The sequence below is a fragment of the Micromonas pusilla genome (assembly GCF_000151265.4).
Source record: "Micromonas pusilla CCMP1545 genomic scaffold MICPUCscaffold_1, whole genome shotgun sequence".
NCBI classification, from domain to species: domain Eukaryota; kingdom Viridiplantae; phylum Chlorophyta; class Mamiellophyceae; order Mamiellales; family Mamiellaceae; genus Micromonas; species Micromonas pusilla.
In genome coordinates this window covers 459,633-481,428 of record NW_003315882.1, presented here as the reverse complement: position 1 = coordinate 481,428, position 21,796 = coordinate 459,633, and the positions used below count along the sequence as shown (strand labels likewise).

The window sequence follows — 21,796 nt, the reverse complement described above, 5'->3', positions numbered from 1 at the left end:
TACAACAGCGCGCGCGTCCCCGCGGCGAGCGCCTTGTTCGCGACCGCTCTCGTCTTTCGCATCGCCTCGGTCTCCGCGGGGATCGCGTGGCGTCTCTCCTCCTCCGCGGCGGCGCGAATGGAATCTAAGGGCCATTCCATACAAAAACGGTTCACCGGTCAGTTGAAAGGAGACGCGATCAAATGTTGAAACCGGGCGATGGGTGAAAAACTTTTGTATAGAACGCACCTAAGCCGCCCCACTTCGCGATCCTCGTGCTCGGTATCCTGTACGTCCCGTGCATCGCGCCGCGTCCCGCGGCGTTCCCCGCGGTCGATATGGGCGGCATCTGCGTCGAGACGCGGCGGCGGAGGACGTCCGGTGGCGCGGTCACGCGCGCCTCTTGCGCGTGAATCTCAGCGAGTTTCGTGTCCGAGACCCACGCGCGCTCCCGTCCGCGCGGGTCCGTCTCGCCGGGGATGAGGACGCGCTCCGGGTCCGGCGCGATCGCGCCCTCTCGTATGCGGCGCTTCCTGTACGCGCTGAGTTCGTCTTCTTGCTCGGACTTGAAGTACGAGCCCTCGCGCGCCTGCGGAGACACGAGGGGAGAAGCGCACGCGAGCGAGGACGGGTGACGTCAGATTGATTCGCGGAAGCCGAGACGGGGAGGCGCCGCGCGCGCGCGCGCGGGAACCTTCGGGACGACCGCGGGCGACGCACCGAGCCGCGACCTCTGAGGATGCTCATGAGCGTGCCCGCGCGACGCGAAAAAGGACCCTGCCCGCGGCGGAGGCCGCCGCGCGCGAGGAGTGAGCGAATGATGTCAGCACTCCGCGCGTGAGCACTGCGCGTGACTAGACTCACAAGATTCGATTCGAGAAGGACGCGCGACGCGACGCCGTCGTCGTCGCGCGCATCACATCGCTAACACATCACCCCACACGCCGCTATCACGCCACCGCGCGCCACGCCACACCCCGACCCCGCGCCGTCCATCGCTGTCACTCCTCCCCCCCGCCCGACGCGTTCGCCCCCTCCGTCGTCTTCCACCCGCGGATGGCGACGTTGGAGAACAGACACGCGACCTGCGCGGCGACGACGGGCGGGGGTATCGCCGCCGGCGCCATCGCGTCCGCGAAGTCCACGCCCAGCACGATCTCCGCGCTCGCGACGAAGACCAAGATCGCCTCGCCCCACCACGCGCCGGCGCCGAGCCCGAACGCGGCGACGGGGCCGAGAACGGACCACCCGAGCGTGACAGCCTGAAGGACGACGCTGAGGTCGGAGAACGACGACGTCCCGCACGCGGCGGATATCGGGCCGCTCCCGAAGAGGTCCGGGAAATGCAGCGCGCCGCCGGCGAGGTAGAGACCGCACATGACCTTGCGGAAGCGCCCGAGCGCGTCGTCCGCGTTCTCGGGGACGAGGCTCGGGAGCGCGGCGACGACGACGGACCCGCGCGCGATCTCGATCTCGGGTGGGAAGGACGGACGACGCGGCGGACGCGCCCGGGTGAAGCGTGGCGCGACGCCGCGCGCGGGCGAAGCGAGCCGGCGCGAGGGCGCGCTCGCGACGACGCGGAGCGCGCGCGGCGCCGTCGCCGTGGTCATCGTCGCGCGGGCGCGACGACGCGGCGCTTCGTGCGGCCGCGCGATGCGTTCTGACGCGCGACGGACGAGGGTCGCTCGATAAGATATCTGATTGTGTGTTACCACCTCTCGCCGCCCCCCGGACGACGACGACGAAGAAACGCGCGAACGATTTCCGTTACGCATACGCTATGATACAACTCAAACTACATCGTTCGTCACACCGTCCCCGACGACCATCCCGCGTTCATACACTCGTGATACAGCACAGCACAACCCGCGCGAGAGAGACTGGACGCGGTGTCGTCACCGCTTCGCCGCCGTCGCCGCCTTGTTGACCACCTCCGCCGCCTTCTTCGCCCTCCCCCCGCGTCCCTTCCCTTTCGCGCCGCTCGCGCCGCCGCCCTCGCGCGCCGCGTCCGCGTCCGCCGCCGCCGCGTTCGCCGTCGGCGCCCTCGGCGGCGACAGCGCGAACGCGCCGACGACCGCTTCCCACAGCGCGCCGCTGCGCTGCCCGACGACGGTGAAGTCCCCCGACATTGTCCCCTTCAGCCGCTCCAGACTCACCCTCGAGGTGTACTCGAACTCCGCGCCGCGCTCCAAGACGGGCTGGAACCCCACGAGCCCAACGCCGAGGACGTCCTGGACGCGCCCTTCCTCGTCGCGGATCTCCCACCGGCGAGAGACCACCTGCACGGGCTCGTCGACGGATTCGTTCTTCACGACGACGGTGTACGAATACCAAAACTCCCCTTCCCGTGGATCGGACATCTCCGGCAGGAGCGCGCTGCGGACGCGGACGCGGACGCCGCTCGTGAGCGTGTCGCTGCTGACGTCCGCGGCCATGCTCTCCAGGAGCGCGAGGCGGCGGTTCAGCAGCGCGTACGCGGCGATGGCGTCGTCCAGGCGTCGCCCGACGTCGACCGCGTGCGCGCGCGCGTCGAGCCTCGCGCCCGCGCGGAACGCGTCGCCGACGAGCGCGCGCAGCGCCGCGCGCGAGTTCGGCGCGAGCGCGATCTTGTACCCGGGGAGGAGCTCGCGGAGCCTCGCGCACTCGTTCTGCAGGGCGGCGGGGTTGGGGGAGGGGGCGAGGGGGCGGGGAGGGAGGTCAGCGGGCGTCCGCCATCTCGGAGATTCCGTCCGTCCGTCCAGTCGTCGTTCGTCGTCGCTCGAGGGTTGGGTTTTCGGTCGCGGTCGTCGCGTCGGTCGCCGCCGCGTCGCGCACCTCGGGGAAGACGTCCACGGTGCCGTGCCTCGCGAGCTGCTGGTCGAGCCTCCGCGTCGCGCGGAGGAGGCCGCGGTACGCCACGCGGGCGACGTTCATCGTCGTCGTGGACGCGCGAGCGCGTGTGACGACGCGGACTCTCGGGCTCGCCGATGACGCGACGCGACGAGCAGTCTCGTTTCATCACGAACGGATCGATCTCGTTCGTCGGTCAACGAACGACAACAGAACGCTCCCGTCGATCGCTCGCGGAGTCCCCAGCGCGCGGCGGTGCCCCGCGCGCGATGGGTTTGATCACCCCGTCGCACGCGTGGGAGGAGACCGCGGACGAGGTCATCGTCCGCGTGGACATCAAGGGCGTCCCGAGGGCGAGCTTCGACGTCTTCGGTGCGCGCGAGCGGCGTCCTCCCTCGTCTTTTTTCTTCTTTTTTCGCGCCCTCTCCGTCTCGCCGCGGTGCTCACTCTCGTCCATCCAAATCCCTCCTCGTCTCCGTCTCCGACGCCGTCCCGTCCCCGTCCCCGTCCCCAGCCGCGAGCTGCTACTTGAAAGTGAACGCGCCGCCGTACTTATTCTCGTGCGACCTTCACGGCGAGATCAGAGACGGCGAGTGCGTCGCGACGATCGACGACCGCGGCGTGCGGTTCCGATGCGCGAAAGCGTCCCCGGGAACGACGTGGGGGAAGCTTCGACGCGAGCCGTCCGAGGCGTGCACGAAACAGGAGATCGCGGAGCGCCGCGTCGCGTCCGTGGAGAAGGCGCACGCGAGGATCGTCGCGGAGAGACTCGCGGCGAGAGACGCGAAGAAGAAGGCGGAGAAGGCGTACCTGGAGAAGCAGTGGGCGATCGAAAACGATCGACGCGCGACGATCGAAAAACGCCAAGACGAGGAGCTCGAACGCGAGCGAGAGAGGGTGCTCAGGTGGCAGGAAGAGGGCGACGCGATCGCCGCGCGCGGAGGTAACACCGCGGCCGTGGACGGCGAGTCCGAGGACGAGGACGTCGCGTACGACAGCGACGACGACGCGGCGACGCGCGCGAGGAAAGAAGCGAACACGCGCGTCGCGCGAGAGAAGGAATTCGCGGCGAAAATTCTCACGCCGGACGCCGTCGCCGCGGCGACGGGCGACGCCGCCGTGGACGGGAACGCGATCCCGGAGGCGACGCTCGACAAGATGCTCGAGGACTCGAGCGACGACGAGCAGACCGCAGAGGAGGCGGCGCGCGAGCGCGCGGCGAAGGAGGAGAAGCGAAGGAAGGAGCGCGCCGAGCGCGCCGTCGACGCGATGCTCGCGGCGCCGACGCGAGAGCTCCCGCCGCCGCGCGCGTCCACGCGCGTCGGCGTCGAGTTCACGAAACTCGAGCAGGAGCACATGCCCGCGCGCGCGAGCCGGGAGAAGGAGATCAAGGAGTGGAAAGCGTCGCAGCGCGAGAACGGCGCGAAAGGGTTGGACGGGAAAGGCGGGAAAGACGCCCGGGACATCACCGAGCGCGAGCCCATCTTTTTGAAGGACAAGGGCGACGCGTTCTGGAAGGCGGGGAACTACCGCGCCGCACTCGAGGCGTACACGAACGCGATCGACACGGAGAAGACCGCGCCGCATCCAGACGGGACGCTCGTGAGGCTGTACGCGAACCGCGCGGCGTGTCATCAGAAGGCGGACGACGCGCGCGCGTGCGTGAAGGACTGCGACGCCGCGTTATACATCCTCTCGAGCGAAGAGACGAGTGAAGACGTCGGGACGCTCTGGTCGCCGCGCGCGTGCGCCGCACAGCGTCTGAAGCTTCTCGTGCGACGCGGCAAGGCGCACGCGCGCGTCGGGAACTTCAACGCCGCGGAGGACGACCTCATGATCGCGCTGAAGCTCGCGCCGCCGGAAGTTCGCGCGGGGATCGAGACGGACCTGGCGGACGCGCGCGCGTGCGCGTCGCCGCTCGACGCGACGGGGCTCCGCGCGCGCGGCGACGCGCGGTACCGCTCCGGCGACGCGATGGGCGCGGAGGAGGCGTACACCGCGGTGATCGCGCTGGGCGATGAGCTGTGCGACCCCGCGATCGAGCGCGTCGTCGCGCACGCGAACCGCGCGGCGGCGAGGCTGTCGCGGGGGGACCACGGCGCCGCGCACGACGACTGCGAGGATGGCTTGGAGCGTCTTTTGCGTTTGGCGGGAGCGCGCGACGGCGACGGCGACGGCGACGCGCGCGAGGTGGCCGCGCGGCTCGCGCGCGACGGCGACGCGCGCGCCGCCGCGGGAGGGTGGGACGACGCGCGCGTCGCGCTCCTCGCGAAGCTTCTGCACCGACGCGGCGCGGCGAGGGCGCGGCTGGCGTCGTACGACGCCGCCGCGGACGACTACGAAGCCGCCGCGGGGTTGATGCCGCCGGCGGCGGCGGCGAAGCTCGCGGCGGACGTGGACACGATGCGCGCGGAGGCGAGGAAGAAGGCGGAGCGCGACGTCGAGCGCGCGACGCGGGGGGAGAGTGAGACCGCGGGGACGCTGGGGGGGTCCGAAGACGCGCGGACGGACGCGGAGGCGGCTGAAGACGCCGCCGCCGCCGCCGCCGCCGCCGCCGCCGCGACGGAGGCGGCCGCGCGCGCCCCCCTCGCGTCGACCGGGACGTCGCGGTCGCGGACGACGTGGACGATCGTCAAGAACGGTCGAATGGGAAAGCTGAAAGGCGGCAAGGCTGTGACGAAGGGCTCCGAGGTTGTCGTCCACGCCGTCGGGACGTTGACGGCGGCGGGGGTCGTTTTTTGGAACACGCGTGCGGACCCGCGACGGCCCGAGCCGTTCGCCTACGTCGCCGGCGTCGGCGAGGTCGTGCGGGGGTGGGACGAGGGGTGCGTCGGGATGCGAGTGGGCGAGACGCGGCGGCTGAGCATCCCGGCGAGCGAGGGGTACGGCGCCGCCGGGTTCGCGGAGTGGAACATACCGCCGAACGCGGACCTGACGTTCGACGTCACGGTGCTGAGCATCGCGTGAGTGACTTTTTAGTCGGGTGCCCTAAGTTCGTACATTTGCTCGCGATGAGCGACGATGAGGGCCATTTTTCGTCGTTCAAATTGATTCCTTCGAAAGCGAATGAGGAAAAATCACCGATGAAACGCCGGTCAAGCGCGCGATCGCTTTGATCGCGACGGTTCGATCGCGCGTCTCCGGCCACAAATCGCGCGGACGCACTCGAACGTTTGCCGTTCGACGCGACGACGTCGGCATCGCGCGCGTCACACTTCAACGCGTAGTAGACGCCCGCTCGTCACCGGTAGTCACAATGGGGCTTACCTTCACCAAGCTCTTCCAGCGCCTCTTCTCCAAGAAGGAGATGAGGATCCTCATGGTGCGTCGACGCGCGCGAGCGCAGCGACCCTATTTATATTTTTTCGAAGCGCGCGGAGAGAAGATGCCTTCGCGATGGCGACGTCCGCGCCGCGCGGACGCGGCGTCGCGCGTCGGCGAAGTCGTCGCGCGGTCGTCGCATCAGACGCGTTCGCGTGTCACCGCCTCAGATACCGCGATTCAAACGCGCCCGAGACGTCGCGACGTCGATCGCGGCGCGCGATCCGCGCCTCGGTCGCACGCGGGAACTCGCGCGGTGCCTGCCCTCCCCGCGGCGGAGACTGATGATTTCCGCTCCCTCCCCGCTCCCTCCGCAGGTTGGCCTCGACGCCGCTGGTAAGACGACCATCCTGTACAAGCTCAAGCTTGGCGAGATCGTCACGACCATCCCCACGATCGGTACGTCCTCGGAGCGCGCCGTTTCCTCCCTCGCGCTCGGATCGCTCGCGGTTTTTCGGACCGCCTCTGGCCGCGGACGCGATGCGTTCGCGCGCTGAGCGCGGTGCCCGCCCCGCGAGACGACCGCGTCCTGACGCCCGCTCCCTCGCTCCGTCCGCGCGCCTCCCTCTCCAGGTTTCAACGTCGAGACCGTCGAGTACAAGAACATCTCGTTCACGGTGTGGGACGTCGGCGGCCAGGACAAGGTGCGAGCCGCCTCCCGCGCGATCTCGCGTCGCGTCTCGCGCGCCGCTCCCCCGCGCCCCCGATCGTCTGTCTTCGCGCTGACGATCTCTCGCCCCGCGCGTCCTCCCTCGCTCCCAGATCCGCCCGCTCTGGAGGCACTACTTCCAGAACACGCAGGGTCTGATCTTCGTGGTGGATAGCAACGATCGCGATCGCGTCTCGGAGGCTCGGGACGAGCTCCACCGCATGCTCAACGAGGTGCGCGGCGCGCCCCTCCGTCGCGCGGCGTCGCGTTTCAAAACCTTCAAGACCGAGCCAAGAGACCGCGCGCGAGATCTGATAAAATCTGATCTGATCCGTCTCCTGACGCGTCTCCCCCCCCCCTCCCCCCACTCCGCCGCTTCCAGGATGAGCTCCGCGACGCCGTCCTGCTCGTTTTCGCGAACAAGCAGGATCTCCCGAACGCGATGACCGCCGCGGAGATCACGGACAAGCTCGGCCTTCACAGCATCCGCCAGCGTCATTGGTTCATTCAGTCCACGTGCGCGACGTCCGGCGAGGGTCTGTACGAAGGCCTCGACTGGCTCTCCACCAACATCGCGAACGCGGGCTCTCGTTAATTCGATTCGATTCGTTCGACGGCGAGTGATGCGATCGCGAGGTGCGCGCGCGCGCGAGACGAGCCTAGAGCCTCGAGGAGGAGGAGGAGGAGGAGGAGGAGGATGGCGCGGCGCGAGGTGGTGGGGGCGGCGCGAGCGTCGACGGGAAGAATTTATTGACGGGGCTGGTATTTTTTCTTCCCGTCGCGAGAGCGCTCGAGCGCCCCGTCGGGATCGGAGCGGATCGGAACGGCGGGGGCGCTGTTGACTCGCGAGGGCACGCCCAGCCCGCGAGTTAGGACAGCTGGGGGGTAACATTTTGTCTAGGCAGCAAACAAACGTGTAACGGAATCGCACGGCGTTCCGAACAAAGTTTCTACGACAACGACGGACGCGACGACTCACTCCTCCGGCTTCGCGACGCCGGCGTCGTGCCGCTTCGCCGCCTCCGCCAGCGCTTCTTTCCCGATCCTGAAGCTCCCTCTCCCCATCGTCGCCGAGACCGCGGCGCCTTTCAAGTAGTTGGACTGCGACGGCGCGCCCTTCATCCCTTTCGGTCGCCTCTCCATCACCCCGGCGATCAACGCCGCGAGATTCTCCGCGAGCTGAGACGCCTCCATCGACGCCTTCCCGATACCCGCGTGCACGATCGCGTTCTTCTCCGCCCTGAACTCCACCCTCCCTAACCTCATCGACGCGACCGCGCCAGCGATGTCCGTGGTCAGCGTCCCGAGCTTAGGGTTCGGCATCAACCCTCGCGGGCCCAACACGCGCGCGACGACGCCGAGCTTGGGCATCATCGACGGATGCGCGATCGCCTTGTCGAAGTCGATGACGCCGCTGCCGCCGGCTTTGATCTTCGCGATGAGATCCTCCGCGCCGTCGACGTCCGCGCCCGCGGCGCGCGCTTCGTCCGCGTGCGCGCCTTCCGCGAAGACGCACACCTTGAGCTTCTTCCCGGTGCCGTGCGGGAGGTTCACGACGCCGCGGACGATCATGTCCGATCGCTTCGGGTCCACGCCGAGGCGGACGCTGACGTCGATCGTCTCGTCGAACTTCGCGGTCGCGCTCGCTTTCGCCTTCGCGACCGCGTCTTCGACGGAGTACGTCTTGTGCCGCGTTTTCTGCCCGGGCGCGAGCGGGGGCGATATCGCGCGAGGCGGAGGGGGCGCGTCGTCGGACGTCGTCGGCGAGGACGGCGACGCGGGAGGCGCCGCCCCGGCCGTCGTCGCGGTCGTCGTCGTCGTCTCTGCCTCGCGCGCGTCGCGCGAGACGCCGAAGGGGCGGCTCGCGACCGCGCGAGACGTGAGCGCGTCGCGCAGGCGCGGGAGAACCCCGCGTAGCGCGTGCCGAAGCGCCATCGCGTGTGATGGTGGCGAAAGACCTGAAGGCTGCGATTGCCCTAATTTTTGTTTCTCCTCCGCGGTCTCCCGCGACGTCGTCCGCCGGGGAGAGAAGAGAGCGCGACGACGCGCGCGCGCGAAAGTAACGCATACTGTGCGCCTACATAATTATTTAAACGAAATCGCAGCGCACGCGCGACGCGAGCGTCGGCCGCGCGCGATGCTGATACACATAATACAGACAAGTCCGGGAAGGCAACAGACGCGCGCGCCCGTTGTCTCCCCTCCGCCACTCAGCCTCCACTCCGGTCGCCCGCCGCGGACAGACCGATTCAGCCTCCCTCCTCCTCGACGACGCGTCGTCGTCGCATCACGACGCGTCTTAATTCCACACCGCCGCCGCGGTTTCGTCGCACCAACCTCCTCCGTCGCCGGACGCGGGACGATCGATCGCGTCCATCGAAAAAATCGATTCGATTCGATTCGATTCGATTCGATCGTCGTCTCCTCGTCTCTCGCCGCCGTGGCCTCCGCTCCGATCGCTCCTCGAACGACCGACTTAGCCCTCTCCTCCTCGTCTTCCGCGCGGACCTCGTCCACGAGATTCGCCTCCCTCCTCTCTCGTCTTATTCTGCATATTCGCGCGACCGTCCGTCGTCTCAGCACTCGACGGCTTTTCCCTCCGCCGCCGCCGCCGCCTCGGACGCGAACGCCGAGCTCACCGAGTTTTGCCGCACGAGCTCGGCGAGCGTAATCTTCTGGGACTCCGAGCTCGTCATCGACGACACCAGCGACTGCCGTCGCTTCTTGAACGCCGCGTCCCGCGGCTCGCGCGCGCCCACCGCGACGTGATTCTCCAACGCGGCGGCGACGAGCGTCCTCGCGACGTCCGCCGCCGCCATCTTCTTCGTCTTCTCCCCGCGCGCGTCTTCCCCCCTCGTCGCGTTCGCGTTCGCGTTCGCGTCGGCGTCGACGATCGCGTCGGCGATCGCGTTCGCGTCGTCCTTCGCCGCCGCCTCCGCGCGCACGAGGTTCGCGGGCGGGTCGAACGACGACGCCATGATGCACTCCTCCTTGTGTCGCGACAAGCGCTCGGCGAGCGTGCATCGCGACGAGTGACCCGCGCGCGCGTCGGCGCCGGGGAGGCGGTTTTTTTCGGCGTCGGCGCGACGCGCCGCCGCCGCGCGCGCCGCCATGATGGCCGTCATCTCCTCCGGCTCGAGCCCCCTTTCCGTCGCGCTCCTCTCGCGCTCCTCTAGCGTCGCCTCCGTTCGGAACGCCGCGGCAGCCTCCGCCGCCGCGAGCGTGGGCGAATTATTGCTGGGATTCCACTCGAACAGCTCCTCGAACGGCACGTCCGCGTACTTGGGGGTGACGACGCCGCGCGCGATGTCGTCCGCGAAATCCGACGCGCCCCCCTCGCGCGCGAAGACCAGGTCCTCCGCCGCGAGCGCGGTCGCGGTGTTCGTGTTCGGCGACGGCATCAGATTCGCGAGCGACGCGGACTTCTCGACGCGTTTGGTGCGCACGCGCGGCAGCGGCTTCGTCGCGCGGGAGGGAGGCGCGGCGGAGGGGGGCGCGGCGAGCGGACGCTTCCCCGTCGCGCCATATCTTTCGCCCGAAGCGTCGCGGACCGTGGGCGTGGACGCGTCGTCCGCGTCCGCGTCCGCGGCGACGCGCGTTGTCGTGTCCGAGCTCTTGTTCGACAGACGCGCGGCCTCGTCGGACGTTTCTCTTCCGATCTTGATGCGCGGCAGCGAGAGCTGCGACGGGAGCGTGACCTCCGCGGCGGCCGCCTTCGCGGGAGGGGCCGCGCGCGCTGCGTCGTCATCACACGGGCGCTTCCTTTTTTGCGATTTTTTCTCGCCCGCGGCCCCTCGATTCGTCGCCCTCGTCGCCGCGGCGGGCGGGTCCTTAGGCGCGGGCGCCCGCCGCGCGCGCGCGGATGCGCGCGTCATCGCTTCTGCGCGTCGTCCCGCGGACGATCGCGCGAGTATCGCGCGCGCTTCGTGCGTTCGATTCTGAAGGCCGGAGGGGTAAACCCGATCCATGAAGCCATATCTTTCAGGTTCTTTCTTCCAAGATATCTTTTCCGACCCCCTGCGTGCATGCACGCACGTTTTTGACTGATTACCCATACGCGTAGAGTACAAGTACTTTCGTACTTGTCGTACACAGAAATGAACCCAGAATTAAACCCTGAAGAAACCGCGCACGATCTCTCGCTCGCGCGCGCATGAACGGCGTGCGGCGAACGGAACGTCTGAACGAGCCGCGTTCTGCGGTGACGTCGACGCGTGCCACACCGCACCTCGCGCGCGACGCGTCGTCGGCCTCGACCGTCGACCGCTCCCGCGACTCACGCGCGCGCGCGCTCGCGAGTCCGTCCGCGAGTCCGTTCGCCGAGACGCCCCTCGCGCGCGTCCCGCGTCGTTCGCCGAAGCGATCCGCGCGCCGCGCGACGTGGCCGCTTCTCTTCGGTTCCGTCTCCGCGCGAGCGAGCGATCGTTCGTTCGATCGATTTATCGCGGCGACCGCGCGAGTAAACCAACCACCGACGCGATGCCTCCGCGCGACACGACGACGCCGTCCGGGAGAGACAACGACGTCGCGACGGACCGAATGACAGGGCGGCTCGCGGCCGGCGACCGCCGGTTCCGCAAGTACACGACCGCGGACGTCGCGCGTCACTCCACCCCGGAGGACTGCTGGTTAATCGTGCACGAGAAGGTGTACGACGTCAGCGCGTTCGTGCCGCGTCACCCGGGCGGGAACATGATCTGGGTCAAAGCCGGCGGCGACTGCACGCAACTCTTCGACTCGTACCACCCGGTGAAGACGAAAGCGACGCTGGATAAGTTCTACATCGGCGACCTGGAGCGCGTGAACGGGGACGAGCGCGAGATCATCACGTACGTCGACGACATGAAGAGGGGGAAGTTTTACATGGACGCGAAGATCGCGGTGGAGAAGTACTTCAAAGATAACAAGCTGAACCCGCGCGTGCACTGGGAGATGTACGTCAAGTCGTTCGTCATCCTCGCCGGGGTGGCGATCTGCCACTACTGCAGCTTTTTCCTGACGTCGTGCACGTTCCTGACGTCGTGCGCGTTCGCCGCCGCGCACGGGATGTTCAAGGCGGAGATCGGCGTGTCGATCCAACACGACGCCAACCACGGCGCGTACGGGAACTCGAACCTGTTCCGTCACGCCATGCAGCTATCGCTGGACGTCGTCGGCGCGTCGTCGTTCATGTGGCGGCAGCAGCACGTCGTCGGGCATCACGCGTACACGAACGTGGAGGGGGTCGACCCGGACATTCGATGCGCGGACGAGGGCGACGTGAGGTGCGTTCTATACACTGGTTCCCATACGACCGCGTTGGCGTGGTGAACGCCGTTCCTTAAGGACTTTTCCCGGCGCATCTCTCCGCCCACACCTCGCTTTCAATACCCGCCCTCGGCGCCTTTCAACTCCACCTGACGCCTTTCAACTCCACCCCGACATTCGCTCGTATGGAACGACCCTGAGACGCGTCAACGAGCACCAGCCGCACGAGAAGTACCACGTCTTCCAGCACGTGTACCTGTTCTTCGCGTACGGACTGCTGTCGTTCAAGAGCTGCTTCGCGGACGACTTCACCGCGTGGGCGTCCGGGAAGATTGGCTGGGTCAAGGTGGCGAAGTTCACCTCCGGGGAGTCCCTCTCGTTTTGGGGCTCCAAGCTCCTGTGGGCGTTTTACTACCTGTACTACCCGTCGACGCGCTCGCACCACTCCGCGCTGAGACTCGCGACGCTGGTGTGCATCACCGAGGTCATCACCGGGTGGCTGCTCGCGTTTATGTTCCAAGTCGCGCACGTCGTCGGCGACGTGCGGTTCTTCCAGCTCTCGAAGGAGGGCAAGCTGAACTTGGGTTGGGGCGAGTCGCAGCTGTACAGCAGCGCGGATTTCGCGCACGGGAGCAAGTTCTGGACGCACTTCTCCGGGGGGTTAAACTACCAGGTCGCGCATCATCTCTTCCCGGGCGTGTGCCACTGCCACTACCCCGCGATCGCGCCGGTGATCATGAAAGTCGCGAAGGAGCACGGGCTCGAGTACTGCGTGTATCCCACGTTTTGGTCGGCGCTCGCCGCGCACTTCTCGCACCTGAAGCGCGTCGGGCAAAAGACGTACGTGCCGTCGCTGCAGACGGTGGGGTAGGCGGACGACGCGACGGTGGGGGTGGTGGGGGGTGGGGGGTTGAGTTGGGTAGCCGCGTTGGCTCGTTTGTTTTTTTATATCGCATCACGACTTATTGCGCGCGTCGACGACGTCTTCAAACTCCGCGCTCGCTCCCGCGCCGCGACGACAGAGCACCCGCGCCCGCCTGTTTACCTCTGTTTGCGTCTTCCGCGGTGCTCCGGGTGCGTTGCAGTCTGCTGTCCGTGTCCAGTCATCGCTTCTCACGCGTTTGGCACGCGCTTCGCGAGCTCGTCGAGGGGCGCGCACATCTCGACCGCGCGCGCGCGGCGGCTCGGTCTCACCCCGCGGCGGCGTATCTCACGCGTCCGGTCGCGGGCGGCGGATCTCGCGCGCGGAGGAGGCGCGGCGCGAACCCGGCTCGACGCGCGCGCGGCGCGGCGCGGCGCGGCGACTCGACTCGATTCGATTCGTTCACTCATTCAACAAAGATGCTCGACAAGGTGCTCCAGGCTGTCGTCTCCGCGGGCGTCGCGGTCGCGACGATCAAGTACGCCGGCGCCGTCGGCGGCGGCGCGAACGTCGGCGTCATCGCGGAGAACAAGTCCGTCGTCCGAAAGCTCTACCGCGAGGTGTGGAACCAGACGGACAAGCTCAAGGCGAAGACCGCGGCGTCCAAGTTCGTCTCCGACGATCACTTCCTCATCGACCCCTCCGACCCGTCCCCGTCCCCGGGAACGGACGCGTACATGCAGTCCGTGATCCGCCTCCGCGACGCGATGCCGAACTACGTCATCGTCGTGGACGACCTCATCGCGCAGGGGATCAAAGTCGTCGCGCAGTTGTCGTACAAGGCGAGCGTGAAGGGGCGGGAGGCGCGGTGGACGGGCACCGCGGTGATGGAGCTCGAGGACGGGAAGGCGCGTTCTCCTCACACCGGTCCCCATACGACCGCGTCGGCGTGGTGAACGACGATCCTTGAGGACTTTACTTCCCGGCGCATCTGTCCGCCCACCCCTCGCTTTCGATCCCCGCCCTCGACGCCTTTCCCCCACTCCGCTTCTGACGCCTTTCAAATCCACCCCGACGTCGCTTCGTATGGACCCTCGACCCTCAAGATCGTCAAGACGTGGATCAACACGGACAGCATATCCGCGCTCATTCAGCTCGGGTTACTCCAGGACGTCGTCGAGGGCGCGGCGCAGTTTAAAGGGAAAGATCTGCAGGTGGTCGAAGCTCTGTTGGGGCGATCGGAGGCGCACCCGCGGCAGGTGTTGACCGGGGACGACTGGCTCGTGTACTTTGACCGCGTCTCCGCCGCGGGCGAGGGTACCGGGTCCGGCACCGACAGCGACGGGACCGTGGGCATGAAGGCGGTGATGCGGGTGGACTCGAAGACGGGGCTGGACATATGCGCGTGAGCTACCGCGGCTAGCTAGCCACACAGAGGGTGTTTGTGCAGACCTCAGTGCGTCGCGAACGTCGTTCTTCTCTCTCAAGCTCCGCCAACCCTTCTTTTCTTTTTTTTATCTGTTCGTTCCGACGAGCCTCGTTCGTCCGAACCACCGCGACGCGCGACGTCCGCCCGCGCGTCGACCCCCACCTAACGCCGCGCGCGTGTCGCTCCACTCCCGCGCGCGCGCGCTTCGTCTCCGTCTTCGTCACGACGCCGCTCCTCTTCGCGATGCCGCTCCTCTTCTTCCTCCTCGCCCTCGTCCTCGCCCCCGCGAAAGCGCTCGCCGTCGGCGCGGCCGCGGTCGCCGCGCGCGCTTCTCGCGACGGCGCGCTGTGCTTCGCGTCGTCCGCGCGCGACGCGCGCGCCGCCTCGCCGGACGCGACGCCTCCGTGCGCGGAGATGCGCGCGCTCCTCGACGCGGTGACGCGCGACGCCGCCGCGCCGGCGACGAGCGGCGCGGCGCGCGCGTCGGACGCGTCGTCGCCTCCGCCGCGCGCGCTCGCGGAGGCGTGCGCGTGCGCGACCGCGTCGTTCGTCTGCCGCGCGTCCTCGCGCGTCGGCGCGCGCGTCGCGAGGCAGACGGCCGCGCGCGGCGCCGCCGCGGGCGCGCGCGAGGTCGCGGCGCGCGTCGCCGTCGAGGACGCGTGCGGGATCCCGTGCGCGCTCGACTTCGACGCGTGCGGCGGCGGCGGCGGCGGCGGCGGCGGCGGCGGTGGCGGCGGCGGCGACGACGTCTCGACCGCGTCCGCGTCCGAGGCGTTCTGCGTCGGACCGACGTGCGACGCGACGTGCGCCGCGTGCGTCGCCGCCGCGGCCGCCGCGGCCGCCACGGACGACGTCCCGTTCGACGCGCTCGCGGAGGCGTGCGGCGTCGACGACGCGTGCATGTGCGCGCAGTGCCTCGAAACCGGGCTCCTCGTTCGCGTCCCCGTCGACGAGGACGCCACCGCGACGCCGGAGGGGCGCGTCCTCGGGTTCGGCGCGGGATCGTTCGGGTACTACGGATACGGGCCGAATTCGTACTACGGCCCGAGCAGGTATGGGAACGGGTACGGGATCGGGTACGGGAACGGGTACGGGAACTACCCGCAGACCGGAGGACCGAGCTACCCCGGCCCGGGGTACCCCAGCGGTCCGGGGTGCGGCGGGGGCTACCCCGGCGGCCCGTACAACTCGTTCCCGTGCACCGCGTACTACTCGCCCGCGTACAAGCCGTGGTTCGTCACCGTGTACAACAAAGCCAAGGCGTTCGTCGTGAGCAAGCTGTGTTACTGGTATCCGTACTATCCCGCGTGTTTGCCGCCGCCGCCGGTGAGAATTTTCCCGCCCTCGCCGAACGGAATGACGCCGCCCGGTCCCGGACCGCTCTCGCCGCCGTCCCCCGGCCCGGTCTCGCCGCCGGCGCCGACGCCAGGGATACAGTGCGGAGATCCGTCGCTCGGGGAACAGACCTGCCAGGGCATCCCGTGCACCGGCGACGCGACGTGCACGACCGGGACGCCGCAGTGCTGCTGCGACGCGGGGTGCTTCGATTTCGGCGACTGCTGCGCGGATCGAGACGCGTGCTGCAACGTCGCGCTGTCGACATCGAAATCACGCGCGCGAGGCGACGTCGCGCTCGGTCTCGGTCGACCGGCGTTCATAGACGCGATGGAGGACATCACGGGGCGTCGCCGCGCCGCGAGGGCGCCGACGATGAACGGGCGCGACGCGACGGGCGCGAGGCGAGGAGGGAACCCGCCGGCGGCGACGGTGGACGCTCGGGAGGCGGTGGCGGAGACGACGCGGCCGGACGCGCGCGCGTTCGCCGCCGCGGTCGCGTCATTGACGGCGGACGAGACGCCGACGACGCCGAGGCCAACGCCGACGACGCCGTGGGCGATGCCGACCGTGGTGGAAGCGGAAGCGATCGAGACGGAGGACGAAGAGGACGCGTCGGCGCCGGCGCCCGCTCCGAGCGGCGCGGAAGCCTCCTCCTACGACGAGGAAGACGCGTGAGGCGAGACGACGGACTCACCTTCCGCGCGCGTACTGTAAAATACTTATGAAAATACGCCGCACCCTACCCCCGCGCGTCAAACCTCTCTCTACAGCTCGTCGTGATCCCACGACTTGCGACGCAACACGTCGTCCGGCGTCGTCTTCATGAGCTCGCGCGCCTTCGCCGCCACCGTCTCGCTCGCGGTGTTTCCGACGAAGAACAACACGTCGAACGGCGTCAACCGACCGTCGTTCAACTCCGTGTTATACCGCGGCCATCCTTTGTTGTTCGCGGGGTACAAACACACGCTCGGGGTCTTCGTCACCATCCCGTACGGCGGCGGGACGTCGTTGTTGTCCGCGTTCACCATCCCGATCTTGAAGACGTCTCCGAGCCCGGCGTCGTCGAAGAGTTTTTGCGTCGCCGCGAGCGCGGGCGCGATCGACGCGTGGAACTCCGCGTGCTCGCCGTCCGGGTCCGGGAACGCGGTGTACACGAGGAAGTTCACCGCGGGGTCCTTGACGACGACGTCGTAGTACGACCCCGCGGTGACGGTGAGCATCCCGTCCGTCTCGTGCCCGCGCTCGGGCGTCTGCTCGGAGCGGTACCGCCGCTCCGACGCCTCGCCGGCGCCGTCGTCGTCGAACTCCTCGAGCTCGTGCATCGCGAGCTCCTCCGGGCACGCCTCCGTGGCTCTGTGGCACATCTCCCAGTTCCAGTTCCACCCGCCCTCGCCCTTCCCCGGCGCGCCTTTCTTCAGCCACTTGTTGTAGATCCCGACGATCTCGTCCTCGTGGTTCATGATCTTCTCGCACTCCTTTCGAACGACGCGGTCCCGCCACAGGTCCCCCGCGGAGCACACGGACCCGACCTGGGTCTCGATCAGGTCTCCGTAGACGCCGTACTCGATCTTCCTCGCCGCGCTCCCGGTGCCCAACTTTCGCTTCTCCTCTTTCCGCTTGAGCTCCTCGAGCCGCGGCGTGAGCCTCATGTGAAGCGCGTTCACGATCGCGTGACACGCGCGGCATCGCGGGGTCCTTCCGAACACGTCCTTGCCTCCCGCGAACAGAGGCGCGTCGGAGGGCGCGTCCAACGGCGCTTGCATGATCTGCTGCGCGTCGGCGGACGGCGCGAAGAGCGCGCACGCCGCGAGGACGGCGAAGAGAAGGAGGACGTTACGCATCGCGCTCGGCGCGGCGCGAGACTGGCGTTGCCGCTGGCACGCAGCTGGCGTGAAGTTCAATTCTGAGTTTAGTCACGAAAGGATTTTTGTTTCTATCGCGCCCTCTGTTCGCTCGTCGTCACGACGCCATGCTCGCCGGCGGCTCGACGATCACCCCCTCCGTCACCCCACCCGCCGCGTCCTCCACCCCGCCTCCGTCCGCGCCCGCGACCGGCGGCGAGTACCCCGGCAGCATCCACGCCAAGATGTCGTCCGCGAGCGACCGCATCTCCGCCGCCGCGTCGCCGCCGCCCGTCACCGCGCTCACCGCCTCCGCCTTCGCCGCCTCGAACCCGCTTCGAAGCGCCCCGAGCGGGTTCATCGCGGGGTTCCCGGTGTCGTCCGGCGTGATTCCGAACATGTCCGCGACGCCGCTGATGAGGTTCCCGGTCTCGATCAGCGGAGACGCGAGCTCCGGGGGCACGTCCGCGCCGACGTCCTGCCGACACGGCCGCACGTGGTCGCCCGCGAGGCTCTTCACGCTCAGGTCCAGGCTCTCCGAGATGGCGGCGCCGTCCGTCAGCGTCGACGCCAAGACCCCCGTCTCGTCGATCGTGTCGTCGCGGAAGCGCAGGAGTAAGTTACGCTTCACCGCGTAGTACTTGCGCACGAGGTCCTTGCTGTCGTCCGGCTTTGGCACGAACTCGTTCGCGCCGTTGGCCACCTCCAAAAACACCGGCTCGAGCTGGTCCAGCACCGGCAGCAACTCCCTGACCACCGGCGGCGCTCGCGCGCGCAGAGACGCGTCGATCGCGCGCGCGGGCGCGCGCAACGGCGACGACGAGATGCCGTTGAACAGCGGCGAGAGGTTCTGAGGGTCGTTCCATACGAGCGAACGTCGAGGTGGAGTTGAAAGGCGTCAGTTGAAGTTGAAAGGCATCGAGGTGTGTCGGGATTGAAAGCGAGGGACCCTGGGCGGAGAGATGCGCCGGGAAAAGTCCTTAAGAAACGGCGTTCACCACGCGAACGGGGTCGTATGGGAACCAGTGTACAGAACGCGCCTGAAGCCCCGGCGCGACGACGGGCGTGAACAGCGGCACCGCGTCCGTCGCGGGCTTGTTATTGAACGATATCAGCACGTTCCCGACGCGGTCTGGGAGCTTGTACCTCGAGCCTATGAGCGCGTGCATCAGCGCGCCCATGCTGTGCCCGACGCCGTACACGGGCAGGGTGTCGTACTCTTTCCCTAAGGATCGGACGCATCGGTCGAAGACGAATTGAATCTCGTCCGCGAGGCGAAGGTGATCGAATCCGATGGCGTACGGCGTCGCGACGATCGTCAGGTCGCCGCGCGCGGAGAGCGACTCGAGGAGGAGACGGTACGTCAGCTGCGGCGACGCGCCGACGAACGCGCCGCCGATGAAGTGCACGACGCCGACGGCGGCGCGGCCGTTCGGCGGGGGAAGGACCCACGCGCCCTCGAGCTCCTTCCATCCGCGCGCGGAGGACGGGCCGCTCGACTCCGACGCCGCGGTGAGCAGAGCCTCGAGCGCGGCGAACGCGTCCGTGGGGGAGCTGGACGAGGAGGTGGAGGACGTCGCGGCGGCGACGACGCCGTCGGCGCGGCGTCGCGGCTCAGATCCGCGAACGACGACGACGCGTTCGTCGCGGCGTTTCGCGGAAGAGGCCGAGACGCGCGGCGACGCGCTCGAAGCGCGGACCCGGCCGACGGACGCGGACGCGGACGACGCCGGAGAAGACGACGCCGCCGGGGTCGTCGCGGCGGACGCGAGCGCGGGCATGACGACGGGAAAGCGGCGTTGGCGTGCGACCGCGCGCTCGAAGAGTGCGCGAGGCGCGCACGCGTCGACGTCACGGACTCTGTCCAAGTTGCGCTCATTCGATTCAGACTAAAAACCCATAGAGTACGAGTACGCGCATGGACTCTTACGTGCGAGTCCGGCCGGTACCTCTCACAGCGAGCTGCACACTCGTGGCAGTGGCCAGTTTCAGGGCGACAGACGGGCGATCGAGGCAAGGCGAGAGGAACGATGTTACAAACACACGCTACTCCTCGTGACCGCCATGATTTTGCCGCCCCGCCCGCGCGCCGCATCCCGCGACGCGCGCGCGAGACGACCCCAACACCACCCTACGCGCGCGACTTCGCCCTCGCTCTCGACGAAACCTTCGCTCCATCCTCAAGAAACCTTTCTTTACTTGAGCGGGATGAAGCGCGCGGACGCGGACGCGCCGATACCGGGACGCCCGTGGTTCACCGGCCTGTACGTGATGGAGAACTCCGCGAGGTAGTGCCCGATCATCTCCGGCTTGATCTCGACCGTCACGAACGTCTTGCCGTTGTACACGCCGACGACGGAGCCGATCATCTCGGGGACGATGACCATGTTGCGCAGGTGCGTGCGCACCGTCTCCGGCTTCTCGCCGCCCGACGCCTCCTTCTTCGCCTTGCGGAGCTTCTTCACGAGCGCCATCGGCTTCCTCTTGAGGCCGCGCTTGAAACGACGACGGATGCGCGCGCGGAAGAGATCCACGAGCTTGTCCGTCTTCATGTCGAGAAGCTGGTCGAGGTCGACGCCGCGGAACTGAAACTTGCGGAACGTGCGCTTCTTGGGCGCCTCGGCGATGAGGGCATCTTCTTCGCCACCCTGAGAGAGACGAGAGCGAGGGGTCGAGGCGGTGAGTCGACGGTCCGCAGTGGTGGTGGCCGTGGTGGTCGACGCGCGCGAGGGAGAGGGCGGATCGCGACGCGCGCGCGACGCGGACCGCCGCGTCGATCACACAGCCTCGCGTCCGCGACGTGAAGCGCAAACCCTAAAAAAGATTTCACGTCGGCGGGACGCGCGAAAAGCGCGCGATGGCGGCGACGCGACGCGGGACGCGCTCGACGCGCGACGCGATTCGCGTCGGAGACATCGCGCGCGGTCGAAGACGACGCGCGGACGGAGGGCTGCCGACGAGCGAGGCGCGCGGAACGCGATTTCGCGCGTTCCGCCGCGCGCGTTCGCTGGCAGGTTTTTCATCCCTCCCATCGCTCCGCGCGTCGGTCCGCGCGAGCGAGCCGAGCGCGCGATCGCGCGACGAGGCGCGGAAGTGAACGAGGCGCGACGCGCACCATGATGAAAGATTCCTTTGGTACTCTGCGGCGGCGAGAGTTCGCGCTGCGCGAGTAAAAGAGGGCGCGCGAAGCGCGATGGACGGAGTTTTAGCTGAATGAACACACGCTCAGCTGATCGGTCGAGCGTTTTCCCTTGATCGCGAATCCCCAGTCAGTTCTTTGCCTATCAACCGTGAGTTTTGACCGATCTCGTCGCGATGAGCGCGACTCGGCATCCGACGAGTCACTTCCGCGTCGAAAAGTTCGGCTCGGCAGTCGGAAGCACGGCACAACGACCGTCGCGGCGACGACGAACGACCGCCGCGCGCGATGGGACCGTCGTGGGTCCCCGTGGACGACGTCCTCGCGGCGGCGACGACGAGGATGACCAGCGGCGAGCTCGTCCACGGCGCGACGTTCGACCTGTTCGCGTCCATGTCCGCGATCACCGTGGGCGATCGAAAGATGGACGTCGGCGTCGAGGGCGGCATGGACGGTCTGGCGCCGCCGTTCCAGACGTCCGAGAAGCTCGTCGCCGCGGGGCGCGCGCCGCTGGAGCTGACCGACGAGGAGCAAATCTACGTCTTCGACGCGCTCCTCGCGTGCGAGGCGACGTGGCACTCCGGCCAGTCCCTCGCGGTGTCGATATACACGTGCCTGTACATGCACGACTTCGACCGCCTCGAGGCGTCGTCCTCGCCGGTGACGCGCGCGTACTTCGACGCCGTGCGGAGCGACGTCGCGACGGTCCGGAACGCCGTGAGCTTGGGCGACGTGTGGGAGGAAGAGGACTTCAACGCGCACGTCGCGGGGTACGACGTCGGCGCCGCGGCGATGGGGGATCCGACCAAGCCGGACGAGACGCTGCGCGCGCTGAAAGCCGCGGAGCGATGGCTGACGTCGACGCGCGCGGGGGGCGCGACGACGGACGCGCTGCTGACGCGCGTGCGGTTTCGCATCGCGCTGCACTGCGCGCTTCGGGACATGATCAAGGCGGACGTCACCGCGGACGACGCGGCGAACGCGAGGAAGAAGCTGACGCTCGCGGCGACGCTTCTGGAGTCGATGAGGGCGTCGACGCGGGCGCCGCCTTCGAGCGGCGACGCGAACGATGAGAAAACGGACTTTGGCGAGGCGTTTCGCGGCGGGAAGCTCGACTGGAACACGAGAGGATTAGGTTTCGACCGAGACGTGAACGCGCGAC

The 21,796-nt window shown here is 68.3% G+C and overlaps 14 protein-coding genes across 14 annotated transcripts; 6 read left to right on the top strand and 8 right to left on the bottom strand.

The window, feature by feature from the left end:
• Positions 1-835: 835 nt before the first annotated feature.
• On the bottom strand, positions 836-1,754 carry MICPUCDRAFT_61195 (uncharacterized protein; the record flags this gene model as incomplete). Its single annotated transcript, XM_003054828.1, has 1 exon — positions 836-1,754. One exon carries the CDS (start codon positions 1,752-1,754, stop codon positions 981-983), a length of 774 nt encoding a protein of 257 aa, XP_003054874.1. The 3' UTR covers positions 836-980.
• Positions 1,755-1,874: 120 nt separating this feature from the next.
• On the bottom strand, positions 1,875-2,892 carry MICPUCDRAFT_50013 (uncharacterized protein; the record flags this gene model as incomplete). The annotated part of the gene is made up of 2 exons (XM_003054827.1): positions 1,875-2,627; positions 2,794-2,892. The coding sequence occupies 2 exons, from the start codon at positions 2,890-2,892 to the stop codon at positions 1,875-1,877; spliced, it is 852 nt and encodes a 283-aa protein (XP_003054873.1).
• Positions 2,893-3,360: 468 nt separating this feature from the next.
• Positions 3,361-4,534, bottom strand: MICPUCDRAFT_61193 (uncharacterized protein; the record flags this gene model as incomplete). Its single annotated transcript, XM_003054826.1, has 1 exon — positions 3,361-4,534. The coding sequence occupies exon 1, from the start codon at positions 4,441-4,443 to the stop codon at positions 3,361-3,363; it is 1,083 nt and encodes a 360-aa protein (XP_003054872.1). The 5' UTR covers positions 4,444-4,534.
• Positions 4,535-5,454: 920 nt separating this feature from the next.
• On the top strand, positions 5,455-5,775 carry MICPUCDRAFT_13168 (uncharacterized protein; the record flags this gene model as incomplete). The annotated part of the gene is made up of 1 exon (XM_003055368.1): positions 5,455-5,775. The coding sequence occupies one exon, from the start codon at positions 5,455-5,457 to the stop codon at positions 5,773-5,775; it is 321 nt and encodes a 106-aa protein (XP_003055414.1).
• A 264-nt stretch (positions 5,776-6,039) lies between these two features.
• On the top strand, positions 6,040-7,721 carry MICPUCDRAFT_30690 (uncharacterized protein). The gene is made up of 5 exons (XM_003055367.1): positions 6,040-6,130; positions 6,447-6,528; positions 6,703-6,773; positions 6,892-7,011; positions 7,161-7,721. Exons 1-5 carry the CDS (start codon positions 6,065-6,067, stop codon positions 7,371-7,373), a joined length of 552 nt encoding a protein of 183 aa, XP_003055413.1. The 5' UTR covers positions 6,040-6,064; the 3' UTR covers positions 7,374-7,721.
• Positions 7,722-7,867: 146 nt separating this feature from the next.
• MICPUCDRAFT_6958 (uncharacterized protein) lies at positions 7,868-8,476 on the bottom strand (the record flags this gene model as incomplete). The annotated part of the gene is made up of 1 exon (XM_003054825.1): positions 7,868-8,476. A coding segment is annotated over one exon (609 nt), but the record flags the coding sequence as incomplete, so codon positions are not given.
• Positions 8,477-9,354: 878 nt separating this feature from the next.
• MICPUCDRAFT_61187 (uncharacterized protein) lies at positions 9,355-10,833 on the bottom strand (the record flags this gene model as incomplete). Its single annotated transcript, XM_003054824.1, has 1 exon — positions 9,355-10,833. One exon carries the CDS (start codon positions 10,831-10,833, stop codon positions 9,355-9,357), a length of 1,479 nt encoding a protein of 492 aa, XP_003054870.1.
• Positions 10,834-11,317: 484 nt separating this feature from the next.
• MICPUCDRAFT_12703 (uncharacterized protein) lies at positions 11,318-12,896 on the top strand (the record flags this gene model as incomplete). Its single annotated transcript, XM_003055366.1, has 2 exons — positions 11,318-12,042; positions 12,227-12,896. The coding sequence occupies 2 exons, from the start codon at positions 11,318-11,320 to the stop codon at positions 12,894-12,896; spliced, it is 1,395 nt and encodes a 464-aa protein (XP_003055412.1).
• A 470-nt stretch (positions 12,897-13,366) lies between these two features.
• Positions 13,367-14,296, top strand: MICPUCDRAFT_50007 (uncharacterized protein; the record flags this gene model as incomplete). The annotated part of the gene is made up of 2 exons (XM_003055365.1): positions 13,367-13,830; positions 14,023-14,296. 2 exons carry the CDS (start codon positions 13,367-13,369, stop codon positions 14,294-14,296), a joined length of 738 nt encoding a protein of 245 aa, XP_003055411.1.
• Positions 14,297-14,559: 263 nt separating this feature from the next.
• MICPUCDRAFT_37791 (uncharacterized protein) lies at positions 14,560-16,329 on the top strand (the record flags this gene model as incomplete). Its single annotated transcript, XM_003055364.1, has 1 exon — positions 14,560-16,329. The coding sequence occupies one exon, from the start codon at positions 14,560-14,562 to the stop codon at positions 16,327-16,329; it is 1,770 nt and encodes a 589-aa protein (XP_003055410.1).
• Positions 16,330-16,418: 89 nt separating this feature from the next.
• On the bottom strand, positions 16,419-17,495 carry MICPUCDRAFT_50005 (uncharacterized protein; the record flags this gene model as incomplete). The annotated part of the gene is made up of 1 exon (XM_003054823.1): positions 16,419-17,495. The coding sequence occupies one exon, from the start codon at positions 17,493-17,495 to the stop codon at positions 16,419-16,421; it is 1,077 nt and encodes a 358-aa protein (XP_003054869.1).
• Positions 17,496-17,898: 403 nt separating this feature from the next.
• MICPUCDRAFT_3522 (uncharacterized protein) lies at positions 17,899-19,057 on the bottom strand (the record flags this gene model as incomplete). Its single annotated transcript, XM_003054822.1, has 2 exons — positions 17,899-18,345; positions 18,527-19,057. Coding segments are annotated over 2 exons (978 nt in total), but the record flags the coding sequence as incomplete, so codon positions are not given.
• A 452-nt stretch (positions 19,058-19,509) lies between these two features.
• On the bottom strand, positions 19,510-20,661 carry MICPUCDRAFT_30685 (uncharacterized protein). The gene is made up of 2 exons (XM_003054821.1): positions 20,611-20,661; positions 19,510-20,143 (listed from the first exon to the last, which is right to left on the bottom strand). Exons 1-2 carry the CDS (start codon positions 20,611-20,613, stop codon positions 19,691-19,693), a joined length of 456 nt encoding a protein of 151 aa, XP_003054867.1. The 5' UTR covers positions 20,614-20,661; the 3' UTR covers positions 19,510-19,690.
• A 246-nt stretch (positions 20,662-20,907) lies between these two features.
• MICPUCDRAFT_13078 (uncharacterized protein) lies at positions 20,908-21,384 on the top strand (the record flags this gene model as incomplete). Its single annotated transcript, XM_003055363.1, has 1 exon — positions 20,908-21,384. A coding segment is annotated over one exon (477 nt), but the record flags the coding sequence as incomplete, so codon positions are not given.
• Between the last annotated feature and the right edge of the window lie 412 nt (positions 21,385-21,796).